This window comes from Propithecus coquereli, unplaced genomic scaffold (genome assembly GCF_000956105.1).
Source record: "Propithecus coquereli isolate 6110/MARCELLA unplaced genomic scaffold, Pcoq_1.0 Scaffold181, whole genome shotgun sequence".
Classification (NCBI taxonomy): Eukaryota; Metazoa; Chordata; class Mammalia; order Primates; family Indriidae; genus Propithecus; species Propithecus coquereli.
Window position 1 is genome coordinate 3,929,475 of NW_012142857.1, and position 18,686 is coordinate 3,948,160.

At 54.6% G+C, this 18,686-nt stretch overlaps 1 protein-coding gene across 2 annotated transcripts in view; it reads right to left on the bottom strand.

Moving 5' to 3' along the window:
• The window catches only part of ZBTB7C (zinc finger and BTB domain containing 7C), a 268,512-nt gene that overhangs the window by 6,944 nt on the left and 242,882 nt on the right, over positions 1-18,686 (bottom strand). For both annotated transcript variants that reach the window (XM_012642652.1, XM_012642653.1), the window contains one exon: positions 5,473-6,699. In XM_012642652.1, coding sequence (XP_012498106.1) covers positions 5,473-6,699 — 1,227 coding nt within the window. The remainder of the gene's footprint in view (positions 1-5,472; positions 6,700-18,686) is intronic.

The following is an 18,686-nucleotide window of genomic DNA, read 5'->3' on the forward strand; positions in this document are numbered from 1 at the left end:
TAGCTGTGGGCCAGGCAGTTAAGCCTCGTCTCACCGAGGCCTACGGAGTCGGTGTTACCCTCATTCTCGTGAGGAAATGGAGGCAAAGAGAGATACAGTCATGTGTTCATAGCTTCACTGATCTTGAGCAATATACCGATGTTGTCATATAACTGGGAGCAACCTTAGGGAACACCCGCTACAACCCCCTCAAGTTACACATGGGAAACTGAGACCCAGAGAGGGGAGGAGACTTGGGCAAGGTCACACAGCGTGTCAGACACAGGACCGGGCCCTGAACCTGGGCCCCCCAATCTTTCCAAAAAGCAGCAATCCACTGAGAGCTGGTGAGCCCTCCATTCATTTATTCAGTGACATTCACCACGTGGCACGCTTCCGCCAGCCCTCACTCAGCATGCGCCATGGGTGGCACCAGTGCCTGCTTTGGTGAGAACCTGCCAGACGCTCTTTCATACTCTGCACGTGCACGACGCTGAACGTAGGTACAGAGCGTGCTCATCGTGCGTTCGCTGACAGACCAGTGGGGCAATTTCAGAGCCCCAACTCCAAATCCGACATGCTCCTCTCTGGGCCTGGTCCCCTCGTCTGCCATCTCGTTCCATTTCCCTGCATGGGGGGCCCAGCCAAGGTCACATGCACGCAAGCCTGGATCTACGTTCGCTCTCCCAGCTCGGAAAGCCCATGCTCGGGAAAGATGTGCGAGTCCCCATGAGCTCATTCCCTGAATCAGAGAGGGCCGTGGCCTCGGCCTCCAGGACGGCCCCCAATCAGGATAAGGCCTTCCCAGCAGCGCCCACCCACACTTCTTGTAACGTGAAGGTCTGAGACAAACTCCTCCTGCTACCACTGCTAACGACGTTACATTATCTTAACAAGGTTCCCAGAGCCGTCCTGAGTGGGAGGACTGAAAGAAAATAGAGGGGAAGCAAAAGGCGGGCTCCTGACCCTGTCTGGAGAGCAGACAGCTGTCACTGGAGGAGGGTGGGGCATGAAAAGTTGTCGCCTTTGGGAGTTCGAGAGGGACTCGGCAGGGGCTGGTGAAAGCACAGCTTGTCAGAGAGACACTTCTCAGGGCGCAGAGGTTGTCCAGCCCTTCCCAGGATGGCACGTCCCCCATCTGTTGTCTTTGGGGCCAGTCTCTTCTCGTCTTGCCGTTTCTCACCCTCAATACTTACCCCATCAGACATGGCTGGGCAGGCCTCAGAGCCAGGCTGCAGCTAGAGCAGGGGCTGCAGGAGGGAGTCTGGCCAGCCGTGCTTTCTAGGAGCTCCCGGTGGAAGGGTGGAAGGGCCCAGAGCAGCAGGAGGCAAGACCCACGTGGTGGGAGTTAAGAGGAGGGAGACGTGGAGGCCTTCACAGGGCCCAGGCCCAGCCCCGGTAGGCAGTGATGGCTGCACTTGGGGCAACGAGGTGTGCAGGGGGCCACCTGTGATGTCTGTGTGCACGGCAGTGTCCCTCTGCATGAGGACAAATGCCTTCTGATCTCCCCTGGATCACATGGTCCCTGTTCCTCAAGGCCTGTCCTAGGTGTCACCGGGGCAGAACCCTACAGTCCTTTCCTTTGGCCCTGGCTCCCAAGCTCTCTGGGGACAGGAGGTAAAGGGGCCCTGATGAACAGGGCCTGCGGTAACCTTGGTCCACACTGCCTCTGCCCTATGTCCTGGAACTGCTCCTCTCCTCCCGTCAGACCTGAAAGGGACAGGAGGTGTCTCTCTGTGGCCAGCACAGGAGGAAAACAGTGCCCTTGAGCTAAGCCAAGGGAGTGTAAACACAGACAGAGGCAGAGGGGCTCAGAGCCCAAGTGATTATGGGGTGACTCGAGCTAGGAGGGGACAGCACGGGGCCGGCTGAAGTCTTCAGGCCCTGCCTGGGGGCATTTCATAACTGGAACAGGTCAGTGGTGGAACAACTAGTTGGACTGGCCGAAATCTAGAGCTGACTCAGAGGAGAGGTTCCTGACGCCAAGGAGCAGAGGATAGCAGTGTGGGGAGGCCTCTGTCCCTCCTCTCAGAGACCACAGCACGACAGCAGCAGGCAGGGCCTTAGGGTAGAGGGGGTCCGTTGGAAGGAATCCCACACCCCTCCGCCTTGGCTGTGGCTGAAGTCATTAGGATCGGAGTCCCCATGGGGTGTGGACACTCCGGAAGGTGGCATCTGGGTGGCTATAACTCAGAGCCTGGCCAAAAGGGCCCCCATTCAGGGGAAGGGCGGACCCCTCCAGCACCCCGCAGGACCCTGAACTGTCCCCAGCATCAGGGAGGGAGGAGACGAGGGCGGCCAGAGGGCAAAAGCTCAGCTGCGAATACAGAGAGACTCAGACTCCAGAAGGGGAAACAGTGTCCAACAGGAGGGCTCGAGGGCAGTGTGGCCGGGGTCCCTCTCTGCCTCTGGGGGGAGCAGCGAGACGGACACTGTGGGGCCCCAGTCTCAGGAAGTGGCGTGGCCTTGTAAGGGAGCCTGGGAGTTCTAGGTCAAGGAAGCAGACACCGCTGCTTTAAGTGGCTGCCAAACAGCCTCCAGGTGGGAGGAAGGGTATGGATTGTGGTTGGGGGAATTCCGCCAAAAAGAAGGTCCCCATGGAAAGGCTGCTAGTGGCCTTGGCTGCAGAGAGAATTACAAGAAAACCCCAGCCAGGACAGGCCAGGCTCCGGGCTCTTCAAGCACAGAAAAGAATCCTTGCAGGGCAGCTCTGGGGAGGGGGTGGGAAGCAAAGGGCCAGTGGCTCTGAAGAATGTGTGGGGAGGGGAGTGGGGAGTGTCTGACACAGACAACCCCTTATTGCTCTGAGCAATAAAGTCCCTGAAGGGAGACAGGCCTGAGCAACCTCCTACACCCCTCCTGGGAAGAAGGGGACCCAAGGCTTGTCTGATCTTTTTCAGGAGGGTCAGAGCCGGGTGGGAACCGAGCCAGGGGAGGTGCTGATGGGGCTGGAATGCAGCTGCTTGGCCGGAGACAGGCCTGGGGCCAGATGGCTGTCATTCTGCCAGCAGGAGGAACGGGGGAGGGCAGAGCAGATGGCTGGATGGCCTCGCCTGCCCCACTGCTGATCTGGCCTGGAGGGGGGACTGCAGACACAGAGGCCACCCCAAGTGACCACCAGGAATGTGCTGGGAGGGAAGATTCTGGAATGTCACCCTCCTATGCAGCACAGCATCGCTGCCCACACCAGGAGGCCTACTCCTGGAGGATGTTCCTGTGTCCAGAGGGCAAGAAGTCTGTCTGCAGTGACTGAACGAGGAAGACAGGGCCCACAGACTGGCCAGACCTGGTGTGGGCCTCACGGAAGGCTGTGCCTGGCAAAGTCCCAGGGGCAGGGGGTGGGGAAGGAAGGGAGATGGGGACTTGGGGTGCCGGGTGGGCTCACTGTGCGGTACTGGTGCCCAGAGACGTGCATCCCACTGAAGTCACCAGCTCAGGGCTCCCCTGGAGGGAGAGGTGCTCCCAGGGTCAGCCATCTGTTAAGGGGACAGGTATGGGAGGTGGAGCCCGTACTGGCAGCAGAGGGTGCTCCAGGCTGATTCCAGGCTGGCTGGCCTGGCTCCGGCCTGTGAAGAGCTTCTCGTGTCTTTGAAGTCATCCCCAGGGTGCTGGAGTGGGAGCTGGAGCCAGGCCCACCAAAGACACATAAACGGTGTGTGCATTTGGCTCTCTCTGTCCTCCCTGTGCTTTTGTCAGGCTCTGCTCAGGTGCTCCAGCCAGCCCTGGGGGCCAAGGTGGGCAGGGCAGCACCACCCAGGTGGCATCAGGCTGGCTGGCTGTCCTGGAGGGAGGTGAAGCTTGGGGACTTTGGGTCCAGCTGCTCTGTGGGGTAACAGGAGCAGAGCTCCCCAAGGCCAGCACTGTGGGAGGCTAGGGTGGTCAGCAGCTAGGGGGAAGGGGACACATTCCGGGTGTGCAGGCCTGCCCCTCTGCCTGGAAGATTCTCCCCAACTACCCCCGGAAGCATCTGGGACAGATTCTGTTTGGGGTTTCCCTCACAGAAGCAGCCACCCTGAAAGCCATCAGTGTCGTCCTTCAAAGCTGAGGAGCCTGCAGAGCTATTTCGGCAATGTCACTGTCACGAACATATTTCTGAAACCCTTCTCTGACAACTTCAAATAGAGTTTCCAAGCCACCCAAGAGAGCAGGTCTCACTGCATTACAGGACTCATCTTGCTTTTGGCCTCTGGAAAAGCACAGTCCCTGATTTGATATCCAGCCTGATTCAAAACATTTCACTCCATCCTCAGTGCAAAGCTTTGGGCCCACTGAGGAAAACCAAAAGCATGAGCCTCCAGCGATTCCCAACCACACATCTCCACGAGGGTGTGGGGCGCCAGCCAGGCCACTAGAATAAGCGTGGGTCTCTCAAGGTAGGTTCTTTGAGGGGGGCAGGGGCAGTGTTGGGGAGGGACCTCATCTCATAGGTCAAGGTCACGGGGCAGGTATTGCCAGGCACAGTGCACATGCGACACACTGAGATGACCGAGCCACTCACCGGAACTCTCCCCGCGGTGGACACGGCTGAGAGGATCAGCCTTGCACCAGGGACCACAAATGGCACCAACAGACCCTATTTTCCAAAAATGTCCCCTGGCTGGGGACAGATCTGACTCCACATCATCCCAACAGTCAGGTTTGACTGCAAAAGTTGCTGTGCAGAGAAGGCACCTAACATACATTTGCTGAGTGGGATGGAGTCTATGAAAGATGGAAGGTTAATAATGTATTGATTTCAAACTTCAAATTTTATAACAGCATAAAGTGATTCCTCTCCCTAACAAGGAAAGGCGAAAGGGAGAACATAAAGAGAGGCCCATCCCTTCGGTCTGACCCAAAAATCATTGAAAGAGCCGACAGGAGTCTGTGCAGTCTCCTGGCCACAGACCTTGCTGTCACACGTGGCCTGGGATTCAAGTCCCTGCCTGCCGTTTTCCAGCCGTGCTTACACGCGGCCAGCCAGCCAATGGAGGTGGATTGTAAATGGAGGCAGTAGCATCCTCCCATCTTCCCAGGGCCTGGCTGGGGTGACAGTACACGTAATCACTCCGGACAGGCCTTGGCAGGCAGAACATGCGTAAGAAAGGGCAGCCACTGCTTCTCCAGATAACATGAAGGGGCGGCCCTGCACTGGGCAGCCTCAGACGGGGTTCCCTGATTTAGGGCGGGGAAGGAGAGAGGGAGCCAAACATGCAAGGTGCTAAGGCCCCTCACTTCCTTCCAAACCAGAACAGCTTTGCTCTGGCCTGTTTTATGTCTTGGGCTGCCGCCTAATATTGTATTTGAGAAATACTTTAACCCCCAAAAGAGTCTGAAAGTCACTGCACGAGGTGATGCCTAATCCTGTCTACCAATGACCTTGACATGTGTTTGGGATCCAGCTGGGTCTCTCTCTCCATCCCCAGCCCTCCGTGTCCCTCTCTGCTGGCAGCCCACGGCCTCTGGCCCCGTGCCCGGCACCCCTGCCCCCACCCAGGGGCTGCGGATGCGCACCTGGTGAAGCGGACCTCGCAGATGTTGCACATGTATGGCTTCTCCCCGGTGTGGGTCCTCATGTGCCGCGGCAGCTTCCCGGCCCCCATGATGACTTTGTGGCAGATGGGGCACTGCTGAGAGGCCTTGGGCTTCAGCTTTCGCTCCTCCACCAGCGGCCAGGGTGGGAAGAGGCCCCCCAGGTGGGTGGCACTCAGGAAGTTGAGATAGGCACCATAGTCGTTCTCCGCCTTGATGGGGCCCAGAGGCCCCCCGGGGAGGTCAGGGAACATGTCCTTGAAGAAGTCGCTAGGGAAGGGCGGCGGCGGGGGTGGGGGCAGCTCCTCCTTCTCCTCCTCCTTGATCTTCCGGTTTTTGATGACCAGATCCAGTGGCCCACTGTCCATGGGCTGCTCGGGCAGCTGGGCGAAGGCACCGAAGTCCCCTGGCCAGAGGTGTGGGAAGAAGTCCGGGGCGAACGGAGACAAGGAGGGTCTCCTGTCGGGGATGTTGGTTTTGGGGTACAGGTTCTCCCTCAGCAGAGATTCAATGGAGAAGTCCCGGATCACGCCCAGATGGCCAGGACTGCCGTCCTGGAAGGGATCAGGGAAGTCCCTGGGTGTGTCTGAATAGGCCTTCTCCGTGAGATGGTCCGTCTTGGAAGGGCTTTGGTGGCAGTTGATGTCCTGGGGGTCGGGCAGGTTTTCCTGGTCAGCAAAATCCTCCGTGTCATCATCGTCATCCTCCTCTTCCTCCTCCTCTTCCTCCTCCTCGTCCTCCTCGTCATCGTCATCTTCGTCGTCATCATCGTCCTCCTTGTCGTCCTCCTCCCCCCCGTCCCCCCCAGGCTCCATGATCTCCAGACACACGTTCACGATGCACTGGATCTCCAGCATCCGGGCGGCGTTGAGGATGTGCTTGACGTTGCTGGCGGTGATGGTGAGCGTGGAGGTGTAGGCGAACTCCAGGATGGCGGCCAGAGCCTCGGGCTGGACAAAGTCGATCTCATAGACGTAGGGCTGGCTGGCTAGGGTGCCGGCCGTGAAGAGCTTCTTGAAGTACTTGCTGCAGGCGGCCAGGACGGAGCGGTGGGTCCGGTACTCCTGCTCCTGCACCACCAGCAGTACGTCGCAGAGCAGGCCATCGTGCCGCTGCTCGTTGAGGCTGCACAGGACCTCGCTGCTGTGGTTGGGGAAGGGAATGCCGATGAGCTCGTCAATGCCATTGGCCATGTTCTCAGCCAGAGCCCTGCGGAGACACACAGAGGGGGAGACTGGTTAGTGAACATGGCCCCTTGGCGCGAGGGCTTCCCAGCACTATGAGGCCAGTCCTCCTAACTCTCAGCTTTGCCTGATCTCACCTGCAATTCGCAGCCCAGCTCACAAGCTGGGGCTTTCCACTGGCCCACAGGGCTCCCTTCCCCGGACCCCTAATACTCCTGGAGTTAGGCTCCTCATGGCCAGCTGGTGTCAGCTACTTAGCAAAGGCTGTAGGGGCTTCTTGCAGGCTTGAGATCACTGAATTCCACTTAGCCTGATGTGCAGTTGCAGAATACCACGATGGACAGCCACAGGAAACCCAACTTTTCCCTACGCTACAGGGACGGTCCTCACCGCTTACTCTCACAATGGCTGCGGGTCAAGGACCACTCGGTGCTTCTGCTGAGAAAATGCTGTGGCTCGTTTCACAGATCCTCTGACTCTGTCACAGACTCACACATTGCACTGGCTACTAGGAAGCTCAAAACTAATTTTGCGGCCCACTTTCAGCCCGTGAATAGGGCCCTTGTGGCATATGTTTTGCCTACTGACCTTACTCCTTGGTTCATCTTAGTTGATGAAGTTTCCTTTCATTTGCAACTCTTGATGTTTATTTAAAATACTAACTTCCTATATATGCATGTATGTGAGCTGTTTCACCTATAAATAAACATTTAAATTCAGTACAAATCCAAGTGCACTGTTAGTTAATTTATCGTGTCTATATTCTGTTACCCTCATGAAAATATAAACCCCTGTGGGGAGAAGCCTCTTCTCAGACAACTTATCATTATATATGTTATATGTGAAGGGTGGCCAGTGGTAGCCACCAGGAGAGAGTGGGACAGAACAGAGTACAACTGGCATCCCTTCCTTTCAGGAAGCACAACTCACTACCCACGTGAACATACTGGACCCGGAGAGACCTCGGTATATGCCAGAGTATGTGGGGCCCTTCTCCTTATGGCAAAGCTTGAATGTGGCCCGTGGATAAATCCTAGCAAAGGCCTCACTCTTACTGTGATACAGTTAAAGTAGGGAGAAAACAAAAAGCAAAACAAAACCCAAAAGCCCTGCACCCCAGTGGGCAGAGCTGTGGGGGTCCTCACACATTTATCTTCTGGTTGTGGGCAGAGGCAGCGGGAGGGGAGGAGTGAGGAGTGCCAGGCCCAGGAAGTGTGCTGTGAGTCCAGCACCTAGCACCTGTCCACGCAGGGTGAGGGCTGCTCCTCCCCCCCTTGCCTTCTCCTTTGTCGTGGAGCAGCCTGGGCCCGCCCTAAGCACACCCACCTGGCCAGGTGCTCAAGGGGGTTTCCCAGAGCTGAGGCCTTGTGTTTCCACCTTCTCATCTTTCAAAGGTCCAGACACCCTGCAGTCTATGCATTCATTCCCTAAATATTATTGGGTATTCTCCCTGTGCCAGGCACTGTACTGGACTCTGGAGACTCAGAGAACAAAGCAAGAAGGCTCTGATCTAATAGAGCTTCAGGGGACATAACGACTGATAAAAATCTAGCAAGGGTCATCAAAGAGAATACACAGATGGCAAAGAAACCATCTTATCTGAAAAGATGTTCAACATCATTAGCCATTAGGGAATTGCAAATTAAAACTATAATGAGATCTCATTACATACCTATTAGAATGGCTAAAACACAAAAACAGTGACGACACCAAATGCTGGTGAGGATGTGGAGAAACGGATCACTCATGCGTTGCTGGTGAGAATGTACAATGGCACAGCCGCTCTGGAAAAAGATTTGGCAGTTTCTTCATAAACTAAATGTGCAATTACCATATGACGCAGCAATTGTGTTCTTGAGCATTTACCCCAGAGAAACGAAAACGTAAGTCCACACAAAAACCTGTACACAAATGGCCATGGCCGCCTTATGCATAATAGTCAATAACCGGAAGCCACCCACACATCCTTCAATGGGCGGATGGTTCAGCACGCTGCGCACATCTGTAGCGTGGACTACGACTCAGCAATCAAAAGGAACGAACTCTTGATGCTAGCACCAACCTGGATGAATCTCTTGGGAATCATGCTGCGTGAAAAAAGCCAATCGCAGTGGGTTATATACTATCTGATTCCATTTATGCAACATTCTTAGTGACAAAGTTACAGAAATGGAGAACAGATGAGTGGTTGTCAGGGACTGAGGAGGGGCCGGGAGTGGGAGGGAAGTGGGTGAGGCTATAAAAGGGCAACAGGAGGGGTCCTTGTGGTGCTGGGAATGTTCTGGATGTGGACTGCATCAATGCCAATGTCCTGGTTGATACCGTGCTATGGTTTTGCAAGATGTTACCATTGGAGGAAACCGAGTAAGGGCACATGGGATGTCTTTGCATCATCTCTTACAACGGCATATGAATCGGTAATTATCTCAAAATAAAAAGTTTAATTTTAAAAAAGGAAATGACAGGAAACAACCTAGTCAACCCGTCAACCTCCCCCATCTCTATCTGTCACCTGTCTACCTGAGAGCGTAAAGCATGGGGGAGGGGAGGAGGGAACTTCTGTCCCCAGGGTGGAAGTGGAAGTGGCCCCCTTGGTGGCCCGCTTGGTGATGGTGGTTTTGGCAAAGCTCTGCCGGGGGAAAAGAGAAGGGGAGAAGAGACAATGGAGCTGAGACTCAATCAGCCTTTCCTATCCCACTTTCTGAGCACAGCTGTGAGTGGGCGGCCACCTGGATGGGGTGAGCAGCCACAACACTCCCTTCCAATGTGTCCCAAATGTACCCCTGCACCCCCACCTCTCCAATCCCCAAACATACACCTCCCCTCAGCCTCCGTGCCTTTGCTCACGCGGAGCTCCTTGTACTTCTGAGGGGTCCATATCTCACCCACCCTTCAAGGTCCAGAGAACCCTTTCCCCATCCCTCTGTTCAGATACTGAGTCTCTCCTTCCTTCAGTCTCCCGAACACTTCCTGATCCCTGGCATTTATTTGACTGTAATTACATGTATGTGTGTCTCGGCGTCTCTGCTAGATTGTAAGCTGCTTGAGGGCAGATACTATCATTAAATGCTTAGCACAGGCCTGACACAAAGTTGATGAAGGTCTATGGCAAGGGCTATTCTTAGCAGTGATGATATAATACAGTTGTGCAGGTTGTTCACTATACAATGGCGCTACATTTAAGGGGGCTGTGGCAGCAGATTCAAAGATGGCCCTCAGTGATTCTTGCCTCTTGGTGACAAGATTTCATGGCTTTGTGTGGTCCCCTCCCACATAAGTAGGGCTGACCACAATGGATAAGATCTGTGGAAGTGAAGCTATGTGACCTCTGAGGCTAGGTTTCTGCCTTGCTTTCTCTTAGATCACACGTTCTGGGGGAAACTAGTTGCCATGTTGTGAGGATGCTCAAGCAGCCCTAGGGTGAGGTCCCTGATCCAGGGGACTGAGGCCTCCTGCCAAAAGCCAACACCAACTTGCTAGTCATGTGAGTGAGCCCTCTTGAGAGTGGATCCTCCAGCCCTATTCGGGCCTTCAGATGACAGCAGCCCTGCCTGACATCTTGACTGCAACCTCACAAAAGACGCTGAACCAGAACTGCTCAGGTAAGCCTCTCCCACATTCCTGATCCACAGAAACTGTGAAACAATAAATGCTTACTTTTATTGTAAGCCTCAAAGTTTTCGTGTTGTTACCCTGCAATAGATTGCTAATTTAGGGACACTATCTATTTCATAGACTTTATAGATTTGTGATATTTATCATGCCAATTTTCTGGCAGATGGCAATTAAATGTGTCAGTCTAACAAAATCTGCAAGTTACAACAATGTTTTGATAGATGGAAGTAAATGTATTGAGGAAGTGACACCTTTTTCTAATTCCCATAAAGACACCTTGTAGGTAGCAGACTCTTGACCTTCAGAGGGGCCTTGTCATCTGAAAAGACCGTTTGTAAATTAAATGACCCTTTGACTGTTAAATAAGAAGCCAAAGTCAGTAAAACCTCAGGAAATTAGTTCTTTATGGAGAGCCAATTTCTTGCTTGCTAAGGGCTTATTCCTTTAAAGATGAAAATGGTTTAAAATGCTTTTCGGGGAAAATTTCCACCATTCCTTAAGCTTTTCTTTGCCTTCTTAAATAGAGGAGCTGGAACCCGCTGGACCACGTGCTGGTGAGCAGTGTCTCACTGTGGTAACTGTGGCCAAGCGGAATGGAGAGTGGCTGTCCTACGCTAAATGTCCCACCTCCTGTGCTTCGGGAGCAATGTCTACTTGTGACGCAGAATCAGGAAACCATAGCTGTGTGACCTTGGGAGGCCCCTCCACCTCTCTGGGCCTCTGCTTCCTCATCACGTGATTGGATGGTCACGAGAAATCTGATAACACCCGTCATGACCATGAGAGCTAGAAGGACAAAGTGGGTCTGGCCACGGGGAGGGGGCAACAGGCCCCGTGACCCTGGACTTGAAGGCTGGTCTGCCCAGCAGTGACGTCTCACTGGGTCTTGGTTTGTGGCTTTTGTTCCGTTCCTGGGGAAAGGATGAAACCGTGGTAGTTTGGGGTTGTTTTTCCAGGTGGGAGACTCACCTCAGGGGTAGGGATGGGTGGGGGTGGGACGGCTGAGCTGTGTCAGGAGGCAGGGGCTGTCACTTGTTGCTTCATTGTCTTTTTGGGAAGAAGTGCCCCCACCCCGCACGCTGAGAGCTGCCCTGGTGACCCTGAGATTCCCATGCCCTGGTGGGCCAGCAGACGGCAATATCCCAGAGGGGGAGCCATGCCCCTCACGCCCCGCCTCACGGCCCTCCCGTCACCCAAGCTGGGACAGTTCTATCTCTAAGAATAACACACCATGGAAAAAAATTAAACATACACACATGAAAACAAAACAAAACACTCTCAACAGCTAGTAGAAGCTTGATGCAAAATATAAACCTCCAGTAGGAAGTGGACAGAAAGAAATACGTAGATCAAAAATAAAGAGGAAAGAAGGAAAGAGGAGAAGAGGAGCTCAGAAACGGAAGAAAGAGGTTAAAGGGGAAGAACGCAGGGGGGCTGAAATCGTCTTAGGGGTGGTCACCTTTCCAGAGGACATCCCCTGGGCCTCTGCCCTCAGTGGAAGGTTCTAGAACTCAGGTCCAAGCAACCCTATCTGACAAAGGCAGCACTTCCCATCTCTGGGCCTTGGCTAACTCAACTGTGAAAGGAGAGCGTCTACACTCTCAGAGAGAGGGTGTGCCCGCCTCTCTCCCCAGCGAGGGGCCAGCTGGCCTTTACAATAATAACCTACACTAGCTACCATTTATCCAGTGCCTGCCACGGGTCAGTTATCAAACCTCTAATCCTTCCTCAACCAACACTACTCTGAAAGGTGTGTATTTTTATCAGCACCTCCAATTTAGAGATAAAAAGACAGGAATAGGGAAGGCAGGTGACTCGTCCATTGCCACGCATCTAGCAAATGTCTGAGCCAGGATTTGAACCCAGCTGCATTTGGTACCAGAGCTCGTATTTGTTCCCTTTCACGATGCCGCCCCGTAGGAGTCCAACTCCAGGGCAGGGGGATTTGAACCCCTCTCCCTGAAGCTTGCTTCTTAGTCTAGGGGTTTGATCAGAGCCAGGCTGGAGGGATGAGCACCACGGAGCGGAGACCCACGCTTGCCAGGTAGCTAAGTAAGGTGTCGCGGACTCAGTACTGAGTGTGAATGAGAGGTATGGAGGGAAAGGCACCCCTTGGGCTGGGGGTCAGGGAAGGCTTCCAGGAGCGGTAGCCTTTTCTGAGCTGTGAAAGATAAAGAACAGAGGGGCAGGAAGAACGTGCCCCACATTGTTTGGATCTGGAAGGCTTTGGATTTCCAGAACCCCTTCTGAAAATATGTGTGACCTGGATTCCCTGAGTGGGATCTCACAGAAGCTGTTCTCAGCCAGCCCTGTGCCTGGAGTCCATGAGGAGGTTGGGGGTGAGGGCTCTGCTCCCAGACAGCCTGGGTTTACATCCTGGCTCCACCACTAACAACCTCTGGGTTTTGATAATTTCCCTCCTTGAGCTCAGTTTTCTCAGCTGTACAATGGGCATGACAATAGTGTCTACCTCGCAGAGCTGCTAGGAGGATCAAATGAGTAATGCATATAAAGTGCCTCCTGATGTGTACTACGTGCTCAACAGTGTTAGCAATTGTGAAGTCCCGAAAGGACCCAGACCCCTAACGGGTGTCGTGGTGGGGATGGAACCATACCAGGAACCAATGTGCCTTCCGCACAGTTTTGCAGAGATTGGTGCTATTTAAGTACCTCCCCCAAATACCCTCCAGGGCAGACTGGATGTCTGCTTGAGTCCGGTAGCTTTCTTGTTCTCCATGGCTGCCTTGGTGGTGTGATTTTTGGGACAAGTCTATTGCTATGATCCACAAGTCCAGCGCCTCCCTGAATCCTGCTCAGCTCAGCAAGTCTGGGGCTCAGGATAGTGGTTCCATCTGCCAAATCCCCAGGGCAGGCTGGCCCCAGCCGGCAGACTCCCACTGCCCCGGCGCCAGCCCCACCCATCTCCAGCCTCTACCTCCTCCCCTGCCCAGGCCTGGAGCTTCAAAGCCACCTGGTAGAATTAGTGGCTGTGGTGAGGGTGGGGGTGGGGGTGGCGATGTGCACACAGGGGCGACAGACAGAGGACGTGGATTTCCTCTCCAGACCTGGGAATGAAGTTGGGCAGTGGCTACCTGTGTCCTTTGAGCAGGTCTTGACTCCCTGTGGTCTGCAGCACTGAAACCCACAAGGGGTGGCGCGTCGGGCAGGATAAAGGGTGGGAGAACTGGCCCCAGCAGCTGGCCAGTCCCAGATCTCTGCTGGGCGCGCCCCACCCAGTCTTGGCATTTTCCCCAAGCAAGGCGGCCACACCCCTTGGCCCTGGGATGCCCCTGGGCCTCAGCTGCCCCAGAGGCTGGGGCCAGACATGTGGGCTGGGAGGCTGGGCAGGGCCACTTCAACTTCCAGCCTGTACCCCGCCCACTGCGAGTACCCCAGGCAGAGCACCCACACTGGGTGAAGCCGACCTCACCTGCTCTGCCGCCCTGCCAGGATGGGCCTGGAGCCCGCAGTCCCTGGCCCAGCGAGGCCGACTCAGGCCCTCAGGGCTTCTGTGCAAATCGCTCTGAGCTTTCTTCCTCTGCCAAAGGCGATGGCCATCCAGATGTTCCTCTACAGCTGGGCCCAGGCCCTCCCCACCTCACACAGTTGTGCCCCCCCTTCCTCTTTCCCCTCCATGCCGAGCCCCACCCCCTGCCCCCAGGACAGGGCGGGCCAGGGCCCTGCAGAGGCCAGGCCCAGGAAGCAGGCGCTTCTGAGCTCTCATCCCAGCTGTCGGCCCCACATCTGGAGGCCTGAGTTTTTTCCTCCTGCTTCCCCACTCCCTGCTGAGGCCCCTGGGTTAACAATGCCACGTGCCTGCTGAGCTTTACGTGCAGAGAAGCTTCTCCCCGTGCAGTTTTCTCCGTAGGTTTCCTGCAACCCTGTGTACAGAAGGGATTGTTTTTCCACTGTGCTGATGAGAAGCCCAAGCTCCTACTGGTGAGCTCATTTGCCCAAGGCCACAGAACTACCCAAGTGACGGAGCCCCAGACTTCCTGGCTCGGTGGCCGGGCTCTGCCCACCATAGCACCGGTACCCTGTTGACTGCAGCTTCCTCCACCCTCCCTCCGGCTCCTCCACTGGTTTGGTTTTTATCAGAACAGGGTCTGAGGTCACTGTCGGAGTTTAGAGCAGGAGCAACAGCCAGGGTGGGCTTCTCGCCCCCTACATTCTCAGCAGGGATAAAACATACACCAAGGACAGGCTTGAAGGGGACCTAAGAGGGTAGCCTGAGGGAGGGGCAGAGTCATATCTGGGCTTCGGGGATGGGTGTGGGGGTACACGAGCTCAGAGCTCTTTAGTCGCCCCTGGAGGAACCACCTGCTGATCTGGGCGAACCTGAAGTGGCTGGGCTGGGCCGCTGCTCCCATCCCCTCACCCAAGGGGTGGCTCGGAACCTTCTACCTTTCAAAGCAATTTCACCTCCTTGGTGGCAGGCAAGGCCATTTTATAGACAGGAAACTAAAGTAAAGTGAGGTTAAGGCCACAAAGCAAGGGGTGGGATGGGTTGGAGCGCTCACATCTTCCCTGGGGCCATCGCTTTTTCTACGTGAGACACAGGAAGTGGGCTCTCTCAGGGGCTGCTCAGCCTTGGCACAGAGTGAGGGCTCTGTCCCGATTGAGGCAGGGACACCCACGGGGAGGGGTGCCCCTGCACGGCCGGTGCACTGCCCACGGGAGGCTGGGGCAGGCAAAGAAAACGGTGCCCTTCGGGCTGCTGTTCCTTAATTATTTTTTCATCCTTTAATTTATTAGAGGGTGAGGGGGGACAAGGGGAGAAGACTTGTTTTCTTTTAAGAAAAATTGCACACCTCTTTCTTTATGTTCAAAATAAAGGATTTACTACTTGTGTTTATTACAGGCGATTTCCTGAGCCAGAAAACTCCTTGGGAGGCTTATTAAACCTTATTAAACCACCGAAAATTTAGATAATAAAATAAATCACTTGTCTCCCATAAACAGCACCAGGCCACGCGTTACTGCGTTGCAGAATCCCAGCTGCCTCTGGCGGCCTTTCCAGGAGGTGTCCCCCAGCTGGTTTCCCACCCTGGAAGGTGGGGCTGGGTGGGACTCGCCTCAGCCCACTGAGGACAGCTATTCATTCTAGCACTGCTGCCCAGAGGGCTGTGTGGCGCAGAGGAGTGGGAATGGCTTAGATTTCGCTAGGTATTTAAGGGGTTGCGTGTGGACGCCTGGGTTCAGCAGTACCATATTTCAACCCTTCCCGGGGATCTTTTCACATTTGTTCTAGAAGGCACTGAGGCAGCTGTACAGCTGGCTGGCCTCTGAATGCGCGGCCCTGCATGCCACCTCTGCCTGCCGCGGGCCCCCGCTGCTGCAGTCAGGGTTCCGGAAGCCCAGTCCATTGCTGCTGGGCCTGGGGGTTCTACGCTGGGCAGAAAGGAGAGTGATGCCAAGCGCGGGGTCACAGCTGGAGTAGAGAAAGGCGGAGAGCATGAGGCGCAAAGTCTGGGAAGTGCCCAGGGGTGCAGGTAGCAGAGAGGAGCCAAACCTTGGGGTGGGGTCATAATTCAAATCCCAGCTCTGCTCTGCAACTGATGAATGGTGTGACCTTGGACCGGCCAAGCCCCGCTTCGAGCCTCAGTTTCTTCTTTTATGTGAGACTAGGAGGCTGTCAGGGTCCCATGTTGCCCACACAGTAATCTACTTGAATATTCTGGCACCCTGGATTCCAAGGTCATACCCAGCTCAACTTGGGATGTCTTGGGGCTGCTGCGCTGGACTGCGGGTTTCCTGTGACCTTGACTTTGCCCTCCTTCCACCTTTACCTTAGGTCTCTCAGGGACCCTGCCAGGTAACACAGGGAAGTGAGGCTTTCAGAAGATGAATGTTGAAGGTCAAGGTGGGGTAATGGGTAGAGTGATGGCAACTCTACAGGTGAATGATGCTTGATATGCTCCCACCTGCCCCAGAGCGGAGGCGAGGGGGTGGCTCTGGGTTTGTCTTCCCGTCACTGCAACAGTGGCTGAGGTAGGCAGGGAGCTGGGGGTGGTGCTTCTCCAGAACATGCACAGATTCATCACCAACACCCCCAGAGGGCCTGTGTGTGGGGCAGGGAACAGACAGGGACACAACTGACCCTACCACACTGCTGACTTCGGGTCTGTCTGGCAGAGATACAACATAGAGGAGACAGAATCAAACTGGTAACTAAGACCTACTCAGTGCCCATTTGGTACCAGTCCCTGTCCTAAATATTTGACATGGAGTATCTCATTTCATCCTCTCAAAAACCCCATGAGGTGGCTTCTGTCGTATTATCACTCCATTTTTCAAATGGGAAAGTAGGTCGAGCTGGGACTTGAACCCAAGCAGGTGGGCTCCAGATTTCCCAAGCAGTCTGCAGAGCTCCCTCACAGCTGCATTTACCCATGGTGCTAAGGGCTGGAGAAAAGGGAAGACAGGGACGGAGTTCCTGGCCTTAAGAACTCATGGAAGAGCAGGAGACAAGTACATACAAGACCTAAACTAGCGCACTTTGCGTCAGAGAGCAGGGGCTCTGCCAGGCTCAGGTAGGACACTCTGCCAAGGAAGTGAGGCCCCAGGCAGCCTGGGGTGTGGGGCAGGGGAAGGAGAACATTCCGGCAAAGGGAACAGCGTGTGCTAAGGAAGGCACAGAGGCTGAGCGAGCACGGCAGGTGCAGAAACAGGAATACCAGGTAGTTTGGGGTGCTGGGGTCAAAGGTGGAAGTTCAGTGAGTTCAAAGACAAGCAAGCGGGGTGGAGAGCAGGGATGGCTGCAGCCCACCATGGCGGGGGTCTTGGGTATGGGCAGGATGATAAGGCAGGGAGATGAGGCACCTCACGTGCATTTGAACTGTTTAAGAGCCCACAGGAAGGAAGTCAGGGAAGGTTCTGGATGGGAGAAGAAGCTCATTCGAGGAAGGTGTCAGCACAGGCAGTCCTGGAGTAGGGAGGGAAGGGCGGCTGGAAACCAGTTAGATTGTATCTTCCCACCCATGAAGCCACTCCCCTGCCCTTCTCTTGCCCCAGACCTCTGTGTGGGATCGGCAGGGGTGGGGCTCCGGTGGGGGTGGCAGCTGTGGGAGGAAAGACAACAGGGTTGCAGCCAAGTACTCATCACAGGTGTAAGATGTCCTGGTCATGCCTCGGCCCTCGACAAACACTGCTGCCTCCCTGCTGTCATCCACCTCAATCTGGAGACAAGGCCCAGCCGGATGGCCCCAAGGATCCTGCCCCTGCCTGTGTTTTCCAAAGGAAGTGAAACCTCAGATTCGCCTCAGAACTTGCACTTTTCTACGAAGCAAACGCCATCTACCACGAGAACCGCCTAGCATTTGGCTGGGAAAGAACAAACTGGAAGCTTGCAATTTCCAGGCTTAATTGCACAGTTACGTATAATGTTATTATATAGAACTTTTATTGCACTGAGAAAGTCCAAGCATTTCCTTTTCCTATTTATACTTGAGCCCAGTCTCTCCTCTGCTATAATTTCCTCTCCTGCCCACTGCAGAAGCCGACAGCTGTTTGGTTCCGGGAGCCCTTTCCAAAAAGGGGGCAATTAGGATGTGAGATGGAAACTCATTTGTCATGAGTGGTTTACTTGTAGAATATCAGTCGATTACCAATTGTTATTGATCACTCACCACGTGCCAGGCCTGGGCTTTATGCTGTGTGAGGGTCTACAAATGACCTGCTTTTGAGGGGGTTCTGGCTTCAGTGGTAAGACCAACTCCCAGCAAAATGTTACTGTGAAGTAGGGGCCAGTAAGGAATCCAGTGTGGGCTGGGTCCTGCACTCAGGGATAAGTCATGGGGAGGAGTCTGGGCTGCACAGCTGTCTGGGCAGGATCCAGTGCCAGGCCACAGTCATGGGGTCGTTGCGTGACGGTGCGTCACAAGTGCCCCCATGGAGTGCAGCCCAGGAGTCCAGCCCTCCCCTGGATGTTTGGTGCAAATCTTGGGGGACAGGAGCCTACCTTCCCTCTGCCAACATTTGCCCCCGGCCAAGGACTGGACTCCTTTCCTAACCTCCAGGGAGAATAGTTCACCTTTTAGCGTAACTACCATATAGCGTAACTAGCGTATAGAGTAACTACCTCGCCCCTCAACTCCCACCCCTCTCTGACCACTCCCACTCTGATCACCACATCTAATCCACTTGCTCTGAGACTTTGGGTCTCCAGAAAATCATACATTACAGTGAAAATATTCCCATAGAATGAGAACGTCCCCATCCCCACCCCTCACCCAAGAAGCCTGGCTGGTCCGCTGCTGAGCCAGGATGGGCTCAGTCATTTCCTCACACCTGGGAAGTCTTCCCCTTTGAAGTCTCCAGATCACAAATGTTGAATAAGAAATACAAGGTTAAAAAGTTAAAAAAGAGTTGGCAAAAAAAAAAAAAAAAAAAAAAAAA